Source organism: Nipponia nippon, unplaced genomic scaffold (assembly GCF_047370975.1).
Source record: "Nipponia nippon isolate SJK-2023a ecotype South Korea unplaced genomic scaffold, ASM4737097v1 scaffold_2, whole genome shotgun sequence".
Lineage (NCBI taxonomy): Eukaryota > Metazoa > Chordata > Aves > Pelecaniformes > Threskiornithidae > Nipponia > Nipponia nippon.
In genome coordinates this window covers 20986098-21004928 of record NW_028262336.1, presented here as the reverse complement: position 1 = coordinate 21004928, position 18831 = coordinate 20986098, and the positions used below count along the sequence as shown (strand labels likewise).

The 18831-nt window shown below is 37.8% G+C and overlaps 1 protein-coding gene across 3 annotated transcripts in view; it reads right to left on the bottom strand.

Annotated features, from left to right (window-relative positions):
• Positions 1-18831, bottom strand: part of ROBO1 (roundabout guidance receptor 1) — a 735949-nt gene that overhangs the window by 83977 nt on the left and 633141 nt on the right. For all 3 annotated transcript variants that reach the window (XM_087757517.1, XM_087757518.1, XM_087757519.1), the window contains one exon: positions 3246-3366. In XM_087757517.1, the coding sequence (XP_087613643.1) occupies positions 3246-3366 (121 nt within the window). The remainder of the gene's footprint in view (positions 1-3245; positions 3367-18831) is intronic.

Sequence of the window (18831 nt, the reverse complement as noted above, 5' to 3'; positions counted from 1 at the left end):
CACAGTATCTCTATGAGGTTGCTTGCAGGTATCAGCAACAGCTAGTGTTCAATGCAATCATTTCCAATGCTACATCAGAAAGACAACATTTTCTTTCACTAGCACACATAAAACAAGCCAAAAAAACCTACAATGTCCTCCCTATAATTTTTCGTCACAAAAATTGCTGTTATGCCTGACTTGCGTTGTAGGACATGGATGACCAAAGTCCTGGCTGACCAGAATCAGATTAACTGCTGCATACTTTTTCTCAGGCTTTCTGAAAAAAACCTAGGATCTCAGTACAGGCTGTGCTATTCTGGCAACCTAGCTACTAGCTGGAAATTCCAGGAAAGGGATGGACACACTTTTCTACCTGTAACAGGGTTCAAAGCTTTATGGTGTTGGGCTGTTCATAGTTTCGCAGTTCCACACCAGGCTGGAGTGCGGCGAGGTTTGCATACACACAAGGAAGAAAAGTGTTTTTAACAATTTCTGGGATACTCCAGGAAGGATTTCCCATCTAGAAAGGCAGCATCAGATGACAACAGGATCTCCATAAAAGAACAGGGAAGGTTTAACAGGAGAGTGCTTGGCAGGTTCCTTTGCCTAAGGCAGATGACCTTTTTGCCTATAAACCTGTGAAATCTCTGAGGGAGTTGAAAAGGCAGTTGCTTGTTTTGACACATACGTATTAAAGATATCAATATCATCTCCCTGGAACTGGAAGAGTTTGAAGCCATTGGCACAATCAGGAAGTGTGAATACCCCAAAATATGCCACAAATTTCTCATAGGAGTACAAAAACACCAGACGAGGATAAAGAGACAATCCCGTATTTTTAGTGTTTCACATTTGTGTTTGAAAAAGGTGGTTCCGAATATCACTGTGACTTTGTAGATAAATATCTAGAGATTCAGTACTATAAAACCTTACTCAATGGTTCAAAAGGAACTGAAGTGGAAACGTGAACTGAACAAAACCCTATAAGAGAGCTTCCTTTATTCTCGAGGATATTCAGACCAACTGGACACTTGTGTTGTAGAAAACTTACCTTTGCTTGCAATGCTGGGCAAATAATGTTAGATGAAATAGCAAGTTGATCTTTAAGCTGTCAGTTCTAGACTGGGTTCATATACAATAAGTGAGAAATAAAACAGAGACCTACAGACATGAATTTAGCTGTGAATTCAAAAAAAAATAATATAGACATTCCCCCCCACCCCGGCCCCTTTCTTATAGGTACAGTAAAAATGCAATCTGAATGCAAGAAAAGAACATTCCGGATTAAACTGCAGAGTAAGAATATTTTGGGGAAGAATATTGAACTTAATTATGCAAGAGAAAAAGGACTGATCTGGTAAGGCCAGGACTGCTGCACAACGGCAAAACCCACAAGAGGCACATTGTTCCCTAGATCAGTTTCCTAAAGGAAGAGTAATAGTCTGAGGGCTTTTGTCTGCCCGTTCATAACACTCTTATTCAAATGCATAAACGGACAAGGGAAATCAGCACTGATTTAAGTATCTATCTTTGTCACACGATTATTTGGTAAATACAAGGAAAGCTTAGCGAGGATCACTTTGAAACTTTCTAATATTACAGTTGCTGGCATGCAATCCTCCCTCTGATCTAAAGCAGAGACCTAAAAGCAAGAGTTCAACTTCTAAATAACCAAAACCCATAAACAGAAGATTTATGTTGAAAGACTTTAATATATGAAGTCAGCATGTTTCTCATACTTTTTCACGCATATCTAAGGCCTGAGTTAAAAGAATAAGGTGTATTAAAGATTTCTAGACACAGACTGATAAGACATTCAAAGCTTTACTGTCCTCTTTGAAAAGAAAACCTCACTAGTTTTCCCAGGCTGAAAATCAGAAATATGTTCGAAGGGAAAACGAGACGAAGAAAAAGACAAAGACAGACTTTTCTCTGCAATGCATCCCTCTTACAGGTGTTCAGCAAGAGTAGTATTTTCCAGCCTGGATTACCTAACAGTCCATACCATGATTCCCTGGTTAGCAGTAGACTAGCGATGAGCAATTAACTAGTACAGTTAACTAGGAACCCAGCGTCAGGACTTTACTCTTGTAACTACTACTGTCTTTCAATTCTAGATTTTGCTTGGAAGTTCTAAAACTCTATTTGACAATAAACCTTCCTCCCAAAGTGCTTCAAAGCTGTCTACAAATTAAGAGCAAACAAACAAACAGCATAGTGCATCATAGGAAGTCTTCTTTAGCTTCTAAAAAGTTACACGCTATCTTGCTGGATATTCAGTTTCAACAACTTTAAGATGGCATACTGTCTCGTTTTATTATGGAAAACTCTGCTTCAAATAAAACTCTGAACAGGACTTCAAGTTGCCTGAGTTCTAGCTCCAAAAAGCAGTGAAGAAAGATAAAAGTGCCAAAGACTGACAAGACAGATCTTAAACCTGAATTTAAAAAAAAAAAAAAAAAAGGCAGCAAGAGCCAGGACTACTGCAGCACCACTGTGATGGAAACCAGCGTGTCATGAACCATGGCTTGGATATTCTCATCCTGTGATGATAAAATATCTATTCCTTCTGCAGAAACAATTAAGCTACCTCAAGCTTCCCCTACTTTAAAGTAACGCAGGACACATTTTGAATGAAAACTACCAAAGCCACATCTACAGTGATCATGAGGCAATTCTCCCATGCTGAAGGTATTCTGAGGTTGCACTTGGGAGTTACAGCTTCTTTTCTGCAACAGCAACAAAACCTGCAATTTTCAGCTAAGCTCAGTTATTTTAAATGAAAACATAATTTTTGATGCTCAGAGGAACTATCGTTAGGATCACTTGAACAAGTACACCTGTTGTATCTTTCCAACACTCAGTACACACAACTATAAATGAAAGGATAATTATTTAGAATAGAAATTTAGAATAATTCTGATTTTCTTAAACAAGAGGGAAAAATTAAGCCTCTACTTCTTAGCGATGGTAATTTCTGTTTTGCTACTATTTTACAATACTGATCCAGTCAGTGGACATTGGAATGATTTTCAGTTTAAGAACTAAGTAAGAAAGTGTCTTCCGATAGCAAAAACAGCCCAAGGTGCATTGCAAAGCCATTAACTGCCATCCATTTGCTAGAACACAACCATGACAGAAACATTTTCAACATAAACACTCCCAAGGAAATAGATGAGAATGATACTTAATAAAAGGCCTACTAGAAAAAAACCAAAAGTTGGACATTTTTATTAACGCAGCCTTAAAGGAGGAGTTCTTACCTAAAACAGTGAGCTCTGCAACTTCACTTTCACGTTCTCCAACCATATTTGTTCCAACACAGACATATTTGCCAGCATCATTCTTTCTTGTGTATGTGATCATAAGCTTTCCTCCTCTGATCTAGGACAAATCAGGGATAATAAAAAATACTTTAATATGAACTAATGATTTAATAATATTTATTAACTTTAAAAAGGTTTTGTTACACATAATGAAAATAACAAGCTATCAGTGATTTGCCAAATCATACAAAAAAGTGAAGAAAAAAAAAATTACTATTAACCTTCTCTTATGCAAAAAGCTTGCCTCTTAGTTTTACATCAGTATTTTAACATCTCTCAGATTTGGATCTCTATTACTCTTTTCTTCATTCTGTGTAATGTAATACTGGCTGCTCAACAGCCTGTTTAATGCTTGTTGGCCAGAAGGACTACAGTTCCTTCCTATGTACTACTGCAGTTTGATATAATCAGGTGGAGAGGAAAAATTAGCACTAGACATAAATCCCATTTTCACATCAATCCTACCGTTGATCATGCTTGCTATTATTTGTGTGTTTCGTGTTTGTTTTGGTTTTCATTTCTAAAGGAAGCAAAGGAAATGTTTTATTCTTTAGTTCTTTACCTTTAAATAAGTAATTTTAAAGGCTGATAAGCAGCTGGGCAGAAGCAATTAAATCCTTCCTGGGAAATGAATAACATTCTGCTCTTAATTCTGAATTCAGTTTTTGGAAGATAGTGGAATTCCAATAACCTCAAACTTAGAAAACATACTTCCCCTTTCTGATTCCAAATCTTAGTATTTTATTTAAAAATATATATTAAATGCATATGAAAATATCTGATCTCCCTTTAAAAGTATTTATTCTCCCATCTGATTGACAAAATGGTTGAACAAGTTTCAAAGTTCACCAAAACGCAGCAAAATTTATGTAGACAACTGATATGTACCACGTTTACTTTAATACACAAAAACATTACTTAATTACATTAATTACATTTTCAAGTGAACATATGCTTCTAAGTCCAATCACATATGAAAACCACTGCAGTTCAAGGCATGAGTGGAAGTAAACAATAAAAGCCACATATGAAGCTACATGAAAGGGTCTAATGTGGTCAGTGACAAGGAGGAGAGCGTTCTCAATATGAGGTATTTTGCTCAAGTTGCCTGCAGCTAGAAATCTAACCCTGAAAATCTGACATCTTGGAGCAGCATTGGGCTCTTATTATCATTGTAAGATGTACGCACACAAAGATGACAGTTAGTTATTGAGATAAATGAACATGCACATCTAACGTAGATAGTGTTGCATACAAATTTCTGTTGCCTTTGGCACTCGTTGGAGAACAGAAAAGATATGTCCTTTATCATCCAGAAATCTAGTAATGCTGAAATTTCAATGGGGACTTGAGGCATGAAGAGTGAAAAAATAAAGGTGACCTGCAAATACACATTTTTCAAGAATCTGTGTGTATTTTTAGATGGCTGCCCGCCTGAAATGGTAAGCATGAGAAGAGAAAGTAACATATAACTAAAAGTCTATCTGTATTTATTCCTTTTTACATCTCCCTAAATCACAGAAAGCTATTTATTTCCAATTAATCTATGCAAAGGATTTTAAAAAACAATTTTAGAAAGATTTTCACATGTATTTTGGTGTATTTATATATCCAGATATACATACACACTTTTCATGTATATCAATATTGAATGTACTGGATTTAAAAAAGAAATACATTTACATATCACAAGAATTTACCAACTCATTTGATGATTTCAAACCCATGTAAACTGAAAGCAGTGGTTTTCATACATGTCTTAAGAGCTGACATTCAGTAGCACTTGTGCTCCACTGTGATTTTGGCACTTTAGAAAATCCTGTTTGAACTCATTACAACATGACACAACTGTGTATTTTGCACAAATTGTAACCTCCAGCAAGAACTATCCTAGGAATTTCTTCCAGGAATCACCACAAGACTCTTTTCAAAGCATAGACGGAGAGAAGCATTAAAGCAGAAACATTTGAACAACTGAAAGATCATTGAAAACTGCTTTTCTTCCAAGTTATTTGAGATTTACATAAGGAAGGAGAGGCAGAGGAAACATTCCCTCATGGATGTTGAGGCAGACTTCCAAAGATGTGACATGCCTACTGAAGGAAGCTGTGCTTCCAAGATGGAATTCTGAATGCATTTGGTTTATTTTTCCTAGGGGTTTTCCTTTGTTGATCTTGTTTGTTTGTTTTCCTTAAAACACAAGAAGGGTTTAGAACTTTAGCTACAATGATGGCTATGCCACATTAAATTGTGATGAATTACACAGTTACAATAAAATGCACCACAAGCGCATGTGGAATTACGTATGTCTGTAACTAGAGCATTCACAGATGACTAGAAGAAAGTGCCTTGCGCTGTTGGGTCACTACCCAAGTTTTCCATTCAATTTTAACAATTAGGTACCCACCATCTCAGTAAGATTGAGCAATCCCTTCTACTTATTAACAAGACATTGCAAATCAAATCTGTAGGTATGACACATTTACGTTCTATATGTGCAATATTTGCCACATTTTCTCTCAGTAGGAAATGCTAGAAATACCTATGGGCTATAGACCAATGGCTTAAACTAACAAAGTACACAAGGAAATGCATGCATGTGAATTTTTGTAGGAACACATAAATAATCACTGCTACATTTCTTTGTCTTACTAAGTTCATATCCAATAATCTAGTACCATAGTTCATAACCAGTATTTAAAGCAGTAAAGAGCCAAATCACCTTTGGAGGCAGTATCTGAAATCATGCAAATTAGAATTATTCACAGTCTGTGGAAACTTAACAGTTAATCAAGGCCTTTTGAGTGCTTTGGCTCTTCTCATATTTGTGCCCTTGCCCCAGAATACAGCAGCTGGACTTTATAGTAGCGAATGATATAATGGTTTGAAAAAGTGACAGGCAGGGTAACATTTCATCTCAAACCTCCAGAAGAGTTGTTACCACACTGAACACAAAAAGAAGTCCTTTCTTCCTAGTAAACAAGATATCGCAAACAGTTTTATTACACTAGCCTGGTAGTACTGCATATCATGGGAAAAGAATTGCCTTGCTAACTGCCAAAGCTTTAAGTCCAATTTTGAAAAGATGGAAGTAAGTATCATGTTTCATTTAGACAGAAATGATGCCAAGGCAGTTTTTGACTTTTCACGCCTCTTTGGGATTTTGTTCTCTTCTGTGCCTACCAGCAAATTTATCCGGGCTGTGCAAGTAGAGAATACAGGAATAGTACTGAATACTGATGAGAGAAAAGATTGTCATCAGTGGTTCACAGATGATCTTCAGTTGCCTGTAACACATATGGATTGTTGTATGTACGTTAAGAGAATATATGATAGCATGGTGACTTACAAAGACGTATTGAAAGCTATTTTCTATGACCTGCTTGCCTGACCATATTTTGCTTCTCATAAGTAAACTGTTCATTCAAGCAAGTCCACTTCATTTATTTCTTTAAACAATAGTTGGAGATGTTCATACAGAAAACTCTAGGCACCCACAGAGTTAACTAGGTCCAGAATTGTAAATGATGGCCACCCAGCAGCAAAAAATCATATACAAATAATGAATCAGCTTGGTCAGCCAATAAATCAAATCCATAAAAACTTACCCAAGGGTTCTACAACATACCACCAAGTATTCGGTATAGCTGTACACATATATATACTTATCCTAAGACCATATTTTATATACCTATGTGTGTTGTGTGTGCGTGTATAAATTCCTGTATGTATAAATCCATACCCATCTGTCTGTGTTAAGAAATATTTTTATATATGTGGGTGATTAATTCACTTTTCACAGAAATGTGCTACGTAATATGAGAAAGAATGAAGCCATGAGAGAAATGCTTGGGAAGTCCAAACACACAGGCAACTGGCATTTTTTTTTTACTTTCTTTTAGCTCCTAGTTTCATTCTACTTAATAAATGAAATCTGCTCTGTTGCAAAATAATTCTAAAGCAAACTTAAATCCATAAGAAAATGAAATTTAGACTGCAGACTGAAATACTGACCTCTGTATAGCTAGGGTTTCAGCATATGTAATATCACAAGTTTCACATATTTCAGTCTTCTACAGTACAGCATACATAATATCACATTTTATTTAAATGAAATGGAACAGGCATGTGATATTAACCTGTCAGACACGGTCTTTGCTTTAAAAGTGTACCATCTAATTATAAACGACATTGAAACAGTTAACAAACAAGGCAAGGATGGGCAACTGTAATTAACAGCGTCACCAATGGTAGATACAAGTAAAATGGAGCTTTTATTTCTTAGTTAGGAAACACAGAGTTTGCTCATTTCCCTCTATGTGGTCTAGCATCCCTAAAGAGATTAGTATATCCATGTTATGACTTATCATTGCAGCATAGACTGTAAGGCATGGAATGTCAGCAATAGAAGACAACTTTGCAGTTTTAACAAAGCAGAGTAAAAAAGAGTATAAATGAATACCTATCTTTTTCTTTAAAAATGTGTATCTTGTTCCAAGCCTTGTGAATCCCATGTATTCTTCCCTACCTTTTACAGCGTGCTTAAATATAAGACACTAGACATCAAAATGTGTTTGGAATAGGTCTTCAACAATGACTAAAGTTTGTTCTTGTTCGACTTCAAAGTTCAGACAGAGGAGTCTGTCCCGCTTTCGGTTCCATCCTCTGGGACCCCAGGAAGGTACGTGCTGCCTCCTCCAGATCAAACACACAAAAAATTCTATTTGAAAGAATTTTAAAGCATATTTTCAAGTGGTCTTCCTGTGCCATAAATCTGTCATGACAAAGTGCAAGTCAATTGTTCCCCCCCTACCATACAGACCAACAAAACAGTCTTGCAATGACGACAGGCCTGAAGGTAAAGTCTGTAAAGGATGGTGCAAAATGCATAGAAAGATAGCTTTACTTAAAAAGAAAGAGCGTTTGAGGTAGATAAAATGACAATACATTCAAGCTGCTGCTTCTGGCACCCCTGCCAATCTGGCCAGGATACATCAGAGTCAGAATCTGATTCAAGTTCACTCATGAGACTGCCTTCCCCTCTTTTATGGCCTCATTATTAATGGCTGTATCTACAAGAAGACAGATATCTACAAAGGCTTAAGGGTTATCTGAGTCCTGAATTGTCTGGTAACTTCAGAGGGAGCTGAGGGTTATTCAGCACTCGGCATTATCACAAGACACCAAATATCAGAATTACCACATGTGTTTGATACTTTACCCAACTAACAAGATCGTGGAAACAGCCAAGATACATGCAGAAGTCATAAATCAACTTCAGGCAAGAAAAATCCATACTTCAGCGTATAATTTTCAGAAGTTTAAAACTGAAACAATCCCAAACTGACTTTCTACAAACATTTGGCTTTTGTTAATCACAAAGGAAGTTTTAATTCACAATAGGCTGATTTGGCTCACATTAATCAGAACTAATTTCTGAACAGACAGCTATGTTTATGTGAAAATATTTGAACCAGTAAAATACTTTCCTGAAATGTTTTCACAGCTACAGGACAAAATACCTACTATGTAATACTTCCTTTCATATTATTATATAAGATTAAAATCCTCCTACAACAAAAGCATGTTACTATTACCTTCATGGCCTTAAATCTGCTCTACCAAGATCTCAAAAATAAAATAAAAAAAAAGAAAGTAGGAAACGCTTGCTTCAGAAACTGTTTTTCAGAATGCTATTTACTGAGTACAGAAAACACACTAAGCTAATAGGCAACACACAAGCACATCCTGTGGGTCACTAAAAATATATGGAACTAACCAATCTTTCTGCAACACCCAAAGAACACCCAACTGAGCCCAACATGGGAACAATGTGTATGTAATGACAACTACAATATTTCTGTAAAACTGTACATTTAACCTTGTGCATGAATCTCCCCCAGATGCACTGGTGCATATATAGATTTCACTGCAATCAGTGAATGAAATCAGAAATAAAAGTGAACTTGAATTGAACTCTATGTCTGTTATGTCTTCATTTCTCTCCCCTTAAGCAAGTCAGATGATTTGAAGTATCTGTTACACAGGAATTTTCTTTTAAGCATCACCACCACTGTGTTATTTGCACACCTCCAAGGATAAAATCCCAGACCAGCTGGGGTTAATTTGCCACACAAAATCTCTCAGTTTTTAATTATGTTACCTAAAGTATCACAAATGTAATATGGAAAAATAATCCCAAAACCCCACAAATTTTAAAACATATAAAAAATTCCTACCTGGTAACCATAAAAGAAACAACATAGCCCAAATCTACAGAGGAATTTAGCAGCCTAGTTCCCACTGAGAGCGCCTACACTGCAAGAGACAGACGCAAGGCCACTCTGCGGGGCTGTGTCAAAAAGTCACCGAGAACGAAGGCAAGGGCGGTTTCAGACTGGCTCTCCAGGGACCACAAGGGCCCATTTACACAACCAGATCAGACTCTGCAGTGACTTTGCATGCTGCAGAGTACACCCAAACCCAGCAGACAGCACTGGGCGGGGGGGGTGCAGCGGGGAGGAGTACCACCAGCATACCATTTCAGAGGAGTACGGACTCTGCTGATGATTTCAAGGGGATTTAAGTTCCTAACTGTCATAGTAGGTATTGACCAATGTTGTCTTTTCTAAGGCTGGAGTTAATGTTGGCAGGACAATGACATGGATTTAACACAACTCATGGGGTATACTTCCGTGATAGGAGATTTCCTACTTTCCTCGCAGAGCACGAGTCTCCAACAGCAGAGTCCTAACTTTCAACTTCAAAGCTTAGAAGCATGGATAGATAAAAATTCACCAAGACTTATAATCTGATGCAAGACATTTCTCAGAGTGCAGCTGTCTCACAGCCATAGTGCTAAAATATGGGATTTTTCAAGGTCCTGATACAATGTCTCCTAAGGGGAACTGTTCTGACAGGACTCAAGTCAAGACTCAAGTACAAGAGCTTCGAAGTAGATGTTCATAGCTCCCACAAGAAACTGAGAGGCCTTTAACATGCAAAACCAAGGTTCTCCTGGACTTAAAAGTACAATTGTGAAACAACAACAACAAAATCATCACAGCCTGAGAAGAGAGAATAGAAATAAAAAAGAATTATTCAAAATTTCTCTCTTGGCATGGGTCTGGCGCAGCGGGTCATTATTTTCAGCTTTGGCTTCAGTCATTCAGTGACTTTCTGAAATGCAGCAGATTTGGCTCAGACTCCCACTTGCCTCGAGGAGAGGGAGCATCCCCTCTGAGACTGGCTGTCCGCTGCTGGCTCCTCACTGACGGGGATGCGAATTCCAGGCTCCCGGATCCTTCCCGTGACCGCTGCGCTTCCGGCACTCGATTGCCTGGTAAAGCTTTCCTCCCTGGAGCTGGCACAGCAGCTTCCCAAGGGAAGAAGGAATTTCTGTCTTCTTCTGGGCGTAAACCTGAGCCCTTTATGGCATAGAAGACAAACTGAGAACCAAACTAAGCAAATAAAATTTGTCACAGGTGGCAAAAATGCAGTGGATTCTTTCATACATTTCCAAGTTGGTATTTTGACAGTTTCAAGTTTTGAGACAGATTTGACTTCTCATTCAAAACATTTTCTTTTGAAACTTTACCATCAGGTTTACTTCCAGAGGAGCGTTGGCATTACCAACTAAGCACTACAGATATACAAATATTTTGCAAAATGTAACCTTGAAAAAATATAAAATGTTTTCTAACATGAATACTAAAAACCTGTTGATTCTCTGACTTTTGACCAAGATGACATGTCATAGAAATGAGACCATGCTTCAAAAAAAGCGCATAAACCTGGCTTAAGTATCTATTGCATTTACCTCCAAGTCTAAGCTTAGTAGAATTCTAACTTTTACACTAAGACAATGCTGGACATAGAGAGTTGTGAAAACATTAAACCTTTCACATCATTTGTTTAACACTTTCAAAAAAAAGGAACACATGCACCACATTGTTCATTTTTCATGAACAGTTAAACACAAAAGTCATATATTAATCTGCCACGTTTCACTCTTCCATCAGCGATCACTGCAGCTCTTGTGACTGCAGCACGTGCAAATCGTAAATCACAGATTTCCTTGTATTTTTTTGTGGCCTGCACACAGCTTTGTGCTACAGGACTGAGGTAAAAACCTGCAGTCACAGGCAATCACAAGCAAATCTGACTGTAACTTTCGTTTTTATTGAAGGAATGCTGAAAAACCAGTGGGCTAGACATTACAGCTACAGATAAGGTCCCTGCTTGGAAGATGCTAAAATTTGAACTTATGAAGAATAAGGAGGAGAATGTATGCACAGAGAGGTAAAGATCAAACCCCGCAGTTTCCCCAGCCCACACAGCAGCCCTCTGTCATTATTTTCATTTTTGTACTCAACTTTAGATCCTCCAGACAGACTCAACAGGCAGTGAGCGACCTGCAGATCTCAGTCTGTTCACACATGTTCAGCCCTCTGTTGCCACGTGGGACTATACAATAGAAGCTGATCTTTGGCAATGGACAGTGAAGCCAGGAGCTACTTGGAGTTTCTGTTACTTTTAAAAGAAGGCAGCACAGGTTGCAATCAAGCAGAACAAAGCATACACTGCTCCCATTCTCTCTACGTACTGGGACCATTGCTCCCTGATGCTCACATGTTTCCCATCGCCATCCTTGAACTGTGATACCCTCTGAAAGTTGTTTGTGGGCTACTGCTAGACTTGCCACTGAGAAATATGGCTCCAGTGTCAGCAGGAACAGGCTGCCTACCAGTTCTGCTCTTCTCACTCAGCCCTTGCCTTTGGAGCACCAAACTGCTTACAGCTCCGTGTGTAAATGGAAGTGGTTACAGTGTGAATAGCCAAGGAGACCAAAGCAACCATGAAGAACGATGCCTCTTCCCTTGCCTCGCCTGCAGCCACTGGCTCTTGTTTGCTCGCCCTTGGGGGCTGCCCAAGCTATTCAGGGGGGCTCTGGAGCCCTGCTGGGATAATTGCTTCCTCTGCAGCAGTTTCTTGCTATTCCTCTCAGATGCTATGGTAGGTTTAAACTACCAGTACAATTTTTGTTGTTGTTAAAGGGGTATTGTAAACTGCACCAATGGAGAAGTTGCAGGAAAAAAAAGCAGCTGGAAGTAGGGAGAAACTGTTCTGGACACTGCAAGTATCAGCTGCTCAACTTTTTCCATTTGTATTTATAAAGCAAAGTAAACTACGATCTAGCTGGCCAAGTTCTGTATGGAAATCAGTGTCTCCTGTTTGTGGCAGTTTGCTATTGGTGAAATGGGCTTGTAAAATGGAAGAGAAATTGGAATTACTCAGCACTTCCATTTTCCCAGTTTTTCTCGTGGCTGCATGCATGCCTGTTTTTTAAACTAGTACTATCTTAATGTAAATAAGAAACTTCGATGTCGTCTTTGTGAGCAGTGTAAAAACACATAATGAATAGGAAGTGATCTTTACAGAAAACTGAGTGTTACCTGATCAGATTTCAGTTCCTTTGGTATGAATTACCTTTTTTATGACAGCAACAGGAAGTTAAAAGCTGCAGTTGCATTCCCATAGTAAACCTTCTTCCCTAAAAACACAGCAACAGCCACACTGCACTTCTAAAACAGATACAAACCCAAATGTTCAATCTGAAGTAAATACTTAATTTTTGAAGACGTTACTTTTTCTTCGCCAGCTACTCAGCATGACAAAGATGATATACCTTTGTATTTAAAAGACTCATCTACTTAATATCCTGGCCAAATTTTTCAAAAGCAGATGGCAAAAGTTAGGAGCCCTTGGCTGCTGGGTAAGGTAAGGGGCGGTGAACACTTCTGACTATCAGATAAACATATTGACATGTCCAGGTAGTCAAGTTTGCAATTCCACTATCAAAAACTGGTCCTGAACGCACGTCACCAAAAGGCGCTGCCTGTAGCCCATGGCACGCAATACACTGAGTGCTATCCTGAACGATCAGGGACCATTTACAAATGAGATGAGTAAGAGCTGCCCTCAGCTGGAGCCCCACCAAGGTCTGAACTCACCACTCCTGAGACATTCTGTGACTCCAATCAGCGCCCCAAATACATAAAAATATTTCTAAGAAATGTATTTATGACTGGCATTTCTTTGTGTTGTTCCTGTTACCGCAAGATTTTCCTTTGCTGACTTCCTTCCCATGCTGATGCACCTCAAGAAAAAGTAAGAAAAATGATGCAAAAACACACACTAAAAAATGGTGGGAAAAGCTCATGCATGTGAACAGGCATGGAAGACAGTATTTAAAGGATAGCATCTATGCAAACAGAAGACCTTATCAATAAGCTTCCTTAGTCTTCTTGCCTTCTTTTCCAACACAAACAAACATTAACAGGATCAGCCACTACCGCAATACATAAACAAAGTTCAGTAGGTCACATCAGTACCCTGATGTCTGCACCCAGGTATAATATTACAGAAAACTTTGTTAAAAATAAAGTTCACCCTTTTTTATCTTAGAGGACACAGTTGTTCTAACATGGGTTTTGCTTATTTATGTCCAGAAAAGGTAAAGAAATGATACTTGCTACCCTTGAAAATTCATTTTTAATGGAGGACTAGTAACGGCGTTTTCAAACAGTAAATAGAGAAAAGTTTCAGAAATTAAGGGAAAATGTTCTAAAAACCCTTAAGCATGATAAGTATAAAATCAAAAGTGTCAGCTGAATTAAGACTTCATCAACTACACATTGTACTTTGCATTATACTGTTAGGCATTACACTTCATGTACTTCATACAGACTTTTTCTAAGACAGCCATATTGCTGACTTTTTTAAAGAAAAAAGAAAGCCAAATTCTACTGAAAACCAAAGTCAGCCATGACCAAAAAAGTCAGAACTTTAGAGAATGTTTGATATAGAGGGGAAAAAAGTGTTCTGATGATTCTCTTCACCTCTCACACAGTTCCATGTGTTACTACACATTTGACAGAAGTGCCATAAAATCTTAAAAAGTTTCATCCTTTGATGAGATCCACTTTCAGGCTGTTTTGCTTTAGTGGTTTCAGTGGATTGCAGTGAATGCTACATGTTCTCCCCAGACCTAAAGTTTGGCAAGAAATGTATGGTGGAATATAATATGAATATTTTTACTATATTTCAGAAAAATGCTTAAATAGTCCTTAAATTTCTGAATACTGAATTCTAAATACTGAAATTCTGGAAAATCTTTTAAACTTTTGTTCAAGACCTGTAAGAACTAAAGCATAAATGCTGCACTATAGATGTTATTACTGACATTTTCAAACATCCATGAAAAGAACAATCTGATATGCAGGCTATTCTATGCATAGAATATTAAAATATCGTATTTTCTGTATTTAGAGTTGCCTTTAATAACGTGTTAGATTTTGATCTGGGCTCATTCTGCTCACACAGAGCAAGCTAATTTCATAGCATGATTACCTGGAAACATATCACAAAAGCATGAGCTTATGACCCTAATGGTAACTTTTCAACAAATGCTTAGGAGAAATTCACCTTGAAGCGGAAGACTAGGACTGGGCCTCTGCTGAGCCTGACATACTTGTAGCCCAAAGCAGCAACCCTGCTCCTGAGACATAGGAGGAGGCGAAAACCTGAGATGAGATGCACACTTCCTTGAGGAGCAGAAAACCAGAAGCTCATTAAGCGGGGATGTGGAAGAAGGTATACGTATGGGATTCCGTCAAAAAGAAATTTTAGATGCTAAATTAAACAGTTAGGCACATAGATATTAGAGTGGTTTGAAGTGTTGTTTTGGTTTTTTTTTTTTTTCTGTGTGATCATGTGGTTAAATAAACAACACTTTTCCTTTTCGGAAAGCTCTTTTGTGGCGTTGTCAACTACTGTTGAAAAGCTTCCATAGGAAAAAACCACAGGATCACACCTAACCAGAGTTAACACAGCTGTTACACTGAGTATTTTAAGTTTCCAGAAAAGCCTACGAAGGAAAACGATGTAATTCTAACTGAAAGGGATAAGTGATTTAAAGCTTGTTACCTAAATGATTGCGTTGAGAAAGTTTATAGAAAGGACAGAAAAGGATACCGCACTGTCCCATTAATATCTCAACTCTCTCAATTGAATGTATGAGGACAGAGAGTAACTTTGTATACAGTCTGAATGCTGCAGATAGGTACCTAAGTGTAATGCCTGTAGGCCTATTTTAAAGTAAGGAGGAAAGAATAGAAAGGTAAAACCTTTTAGACTATGTGCCGTTTGGGATTAAAAGTAATCTCTGTGATTAGCAGAAAAAAAAATTGCATTGGCATTCTCCACTGTACCTGTATAAATAGATCATCTTTACCTTATAAAACTTTTCAACATTAGCTAGCGTTAATTCTCCAATGAGAATATGTGGAAGCCATATGAAACAATGTAGGAGAGAGAATACAACTGATTTTGGTACCTATTCCTTTTATTATTTCACAACCACAAAACTGATGGCCATTAACACTATCCAGAAGTAGATCTGGCCAATCAAATGGCCTATGTGTTTTATCAGAGAACAATCTTGAAAAAAATATGAACTTTGCTAAGAGCATATTTATAGGGTACAATGTATTAAAATAATGAATTTTAATACATATTTGAAAAATCTATGTCAACAGACTTCTCTGATAAAAGAGTACGCTTGGCTAGATATGAGTCCCACAGACAAGAACAGTATTTGCAAATACAATTTTCTGGGTTAGCAAATCAAAACCCATTTTAATTATAACAGGCTAATTATCCAACACAGTACCTTGGTAGGACAATTCCAAATAAACAAAGTGTCCTTAACCTGTCAGTAGCTAGAACTGATCCCACAGAGCCAATACTTAGTGATGTCCTTTTGTCTCTCACCACATACACTTTTGCACTGTGCAGGTATGTAGTACTGTAAGCAACAGTTCAGGTATGAACCTGCCCATTTTCAAATTTAAAAAGCAAATGCTTCCTCATTTTTTTATTATTGCTTATAACCATCTAGTTGTTATTTTAATAACTTAGGAAAAACAGGGATAAAGCTGTAAGTTTTAAAATTTGACATCTATTTTTACACAAAACTAGGAAGAAACATAATTCATTCTCAAAAACCATCAAAACATACTCCTATGAAACAGCAGTATGAGGCTGAGGTTTCTGTTTCAGTTATCTGAAATCGTGTAGGTTGATAAAGGCTCCAGATGAACAGGTACCCCAAACACCCCAAGCTGTAATGATGTGTTAACCTTGGCGACAGTCAGAACAGAAGGGTCAAAGGTTCAGCTGGCATCCCTGGGGGTGATCCTTCAAGGTGAATTTGAGACTCGTTGACAGGGAAGCACAGTAAAACTGACACTGCAATCTAAGAAACATGTATGTTACCAAGATGATGAACTGCCTTTTTCTTGAACTTTGTATTCATAGCAGTAGAAGAAATGGCCTTTGTTAAGATGGTTGATGCATTGAGAATACAGTTCTCCACCTGTTGAGATCCTAAAGGTGAACATTTTCAAAGGTTACCTTCTATTCTTGAATCAGAAATAATTAGCAAAGCAGGCTCGCGGGTTTATTTGCTCTGGTTACTCCAGCTACTCTTAATTTTGCAAATTTTAGAAGTTATTCCCCCATGTCCTACTTAAAGTGCCCAGATTGCTAAAATTGAGATTTCATCTCCCACTGAAAAACCTGTTACGGCCACCTACATTTGTTAGCTTCAAGAATAATAGATACAATAGATGACCTCTAATACTGGTGGTCCAAAGCCTTTGATTTTGGATGACAAAAGTAGAGTTACAGCTGTCACCTCGAGTTGGGTAATTCCTAATGCTTAAGAATCACAAACACAAGACATACCAGCTAAACATGTAACAAAGGAAATTTTCTTAGCAGAAACTCTCATTAGGACAAAAATGAGAGTGAAAATGGAGTATGTTCAAAAACTGCAGCTGGCAAAAGGAATGTAACTTAATGACAAACAAGCCAGTAACAACAAAAACTGAATCAGCAACAGCAGCAAAAAAAGATGAAGATGTCAACTCATTTAGCACTTCAAAAAGGGGCTTCTCCCTTGCTATAAATTATACTATCTGCTTTCTTGGAAAGGCTGAAATATTAGTCTCAATGAAGACAATGGTAATACTCGCACTGATTTCAGCAATGCCAGAATGTCACTCTGAGAGTTCAGGATGTGTGCAGAGTGTATTTTCATGAAACATGCTAATCGTAGTCTTTGTGAATGCAAATTTCCCAGGAGTTATAATCATGCAAAGTACCTACTATAAAGATATTTCTAGTTTATTAATAAACTTTTGAGATTCTTGAGTACAAGGGATAATTATTTCAAAACCACTTTGACACTTCAGCATAAAACTTGAATGGTAGAGATGTTTTCTTCAAAATAAAAGGAAATCTCAAAATATTTGCACCTGGGCTAGATCCTGCAAGTATTATACACTCAAAAACACCTAGAGCAGAGCACAGCCTGAGTACATAAGTGAGAATATTCCTCTACTGTTTTGTCTAAAAAAACCCAGCCTATTCATGATTTAGGATGTAACAACACTTTGCACTTTGGCAGAGCGGCACAACACAGCTTTGTTGCAACAGTGTCAGGCTGCTTTACATGTATGAATGAATTCAGTCCCACAACTCATGAAATGCTGAACGAGAAGTACTGAACAATTTCAAGGCTTGCCCAAAATCACACAGGAAGATTGCAGCAGCCCAGCATTCTGCTTTGCTTAGCTTGCAGACTTTCTACCTCAAGCCAATCTTTCCTTTACTGTACAGTAATTTTCGCTGCAGGAGAATGTTCTGCAGCTCACTTTTAAAAACTGTGTTGCAATGACTGTATAGTCTCATGCTAAAACCAGCTTATCTTTAATTCTGTTCAGCATACAGGCCTGCCAGAGAGCAGAACCACTCATTCCTGGAGTCTGGAATATCTACCACGAACCATAAAATAACTTCGATCAGATACCTGCAGCTTCTATGGTAACATTTTACCCTGAAGAAGCCTTTTTTTTCCTACTTGATTTGCATCAGGTCTTACTCCAAGAGAAATGCTCAAACTGAACACCAGAGTCCAAAGTAGTCCTAAGAGACAAATGACTCCAAATGAATGGGAAAAGCCAGATCTGCAGAGTCTGGAATGTGGGCCACAGTGGAGGGAAGCCCAAGCCATCATTTCAACATCTTTCGCTTTCAGAAACTTGGCATTCTGAAGGGCACAGCCACTTGGAAAAGCAGTGATGCAAAATACACAAACTTACCGTTAAGAAATCTTGAGTCATAAACATTTTGTTCAAGGAAGCAAACTTCACATTTTGTGAGGGAAGGCAAAGTTACTTAAGGATACATCTCTATGGCTAGTTTCAAAATTAAATATATTCCATGTAGCACTAAAAATATTTCAAGATACACACCAGGAAAGCATTTCACTTTCTCAGGTTTTGCTTTTTTAACAGCGTTATTTTCCCTGGAAGGTTTGTGAGGTTTTTTTCTGTCTTAAACTTATAGCGGGAAGAACTTACTCCCTTTTCCCCCTCTTATATCTGTGTAATTTATT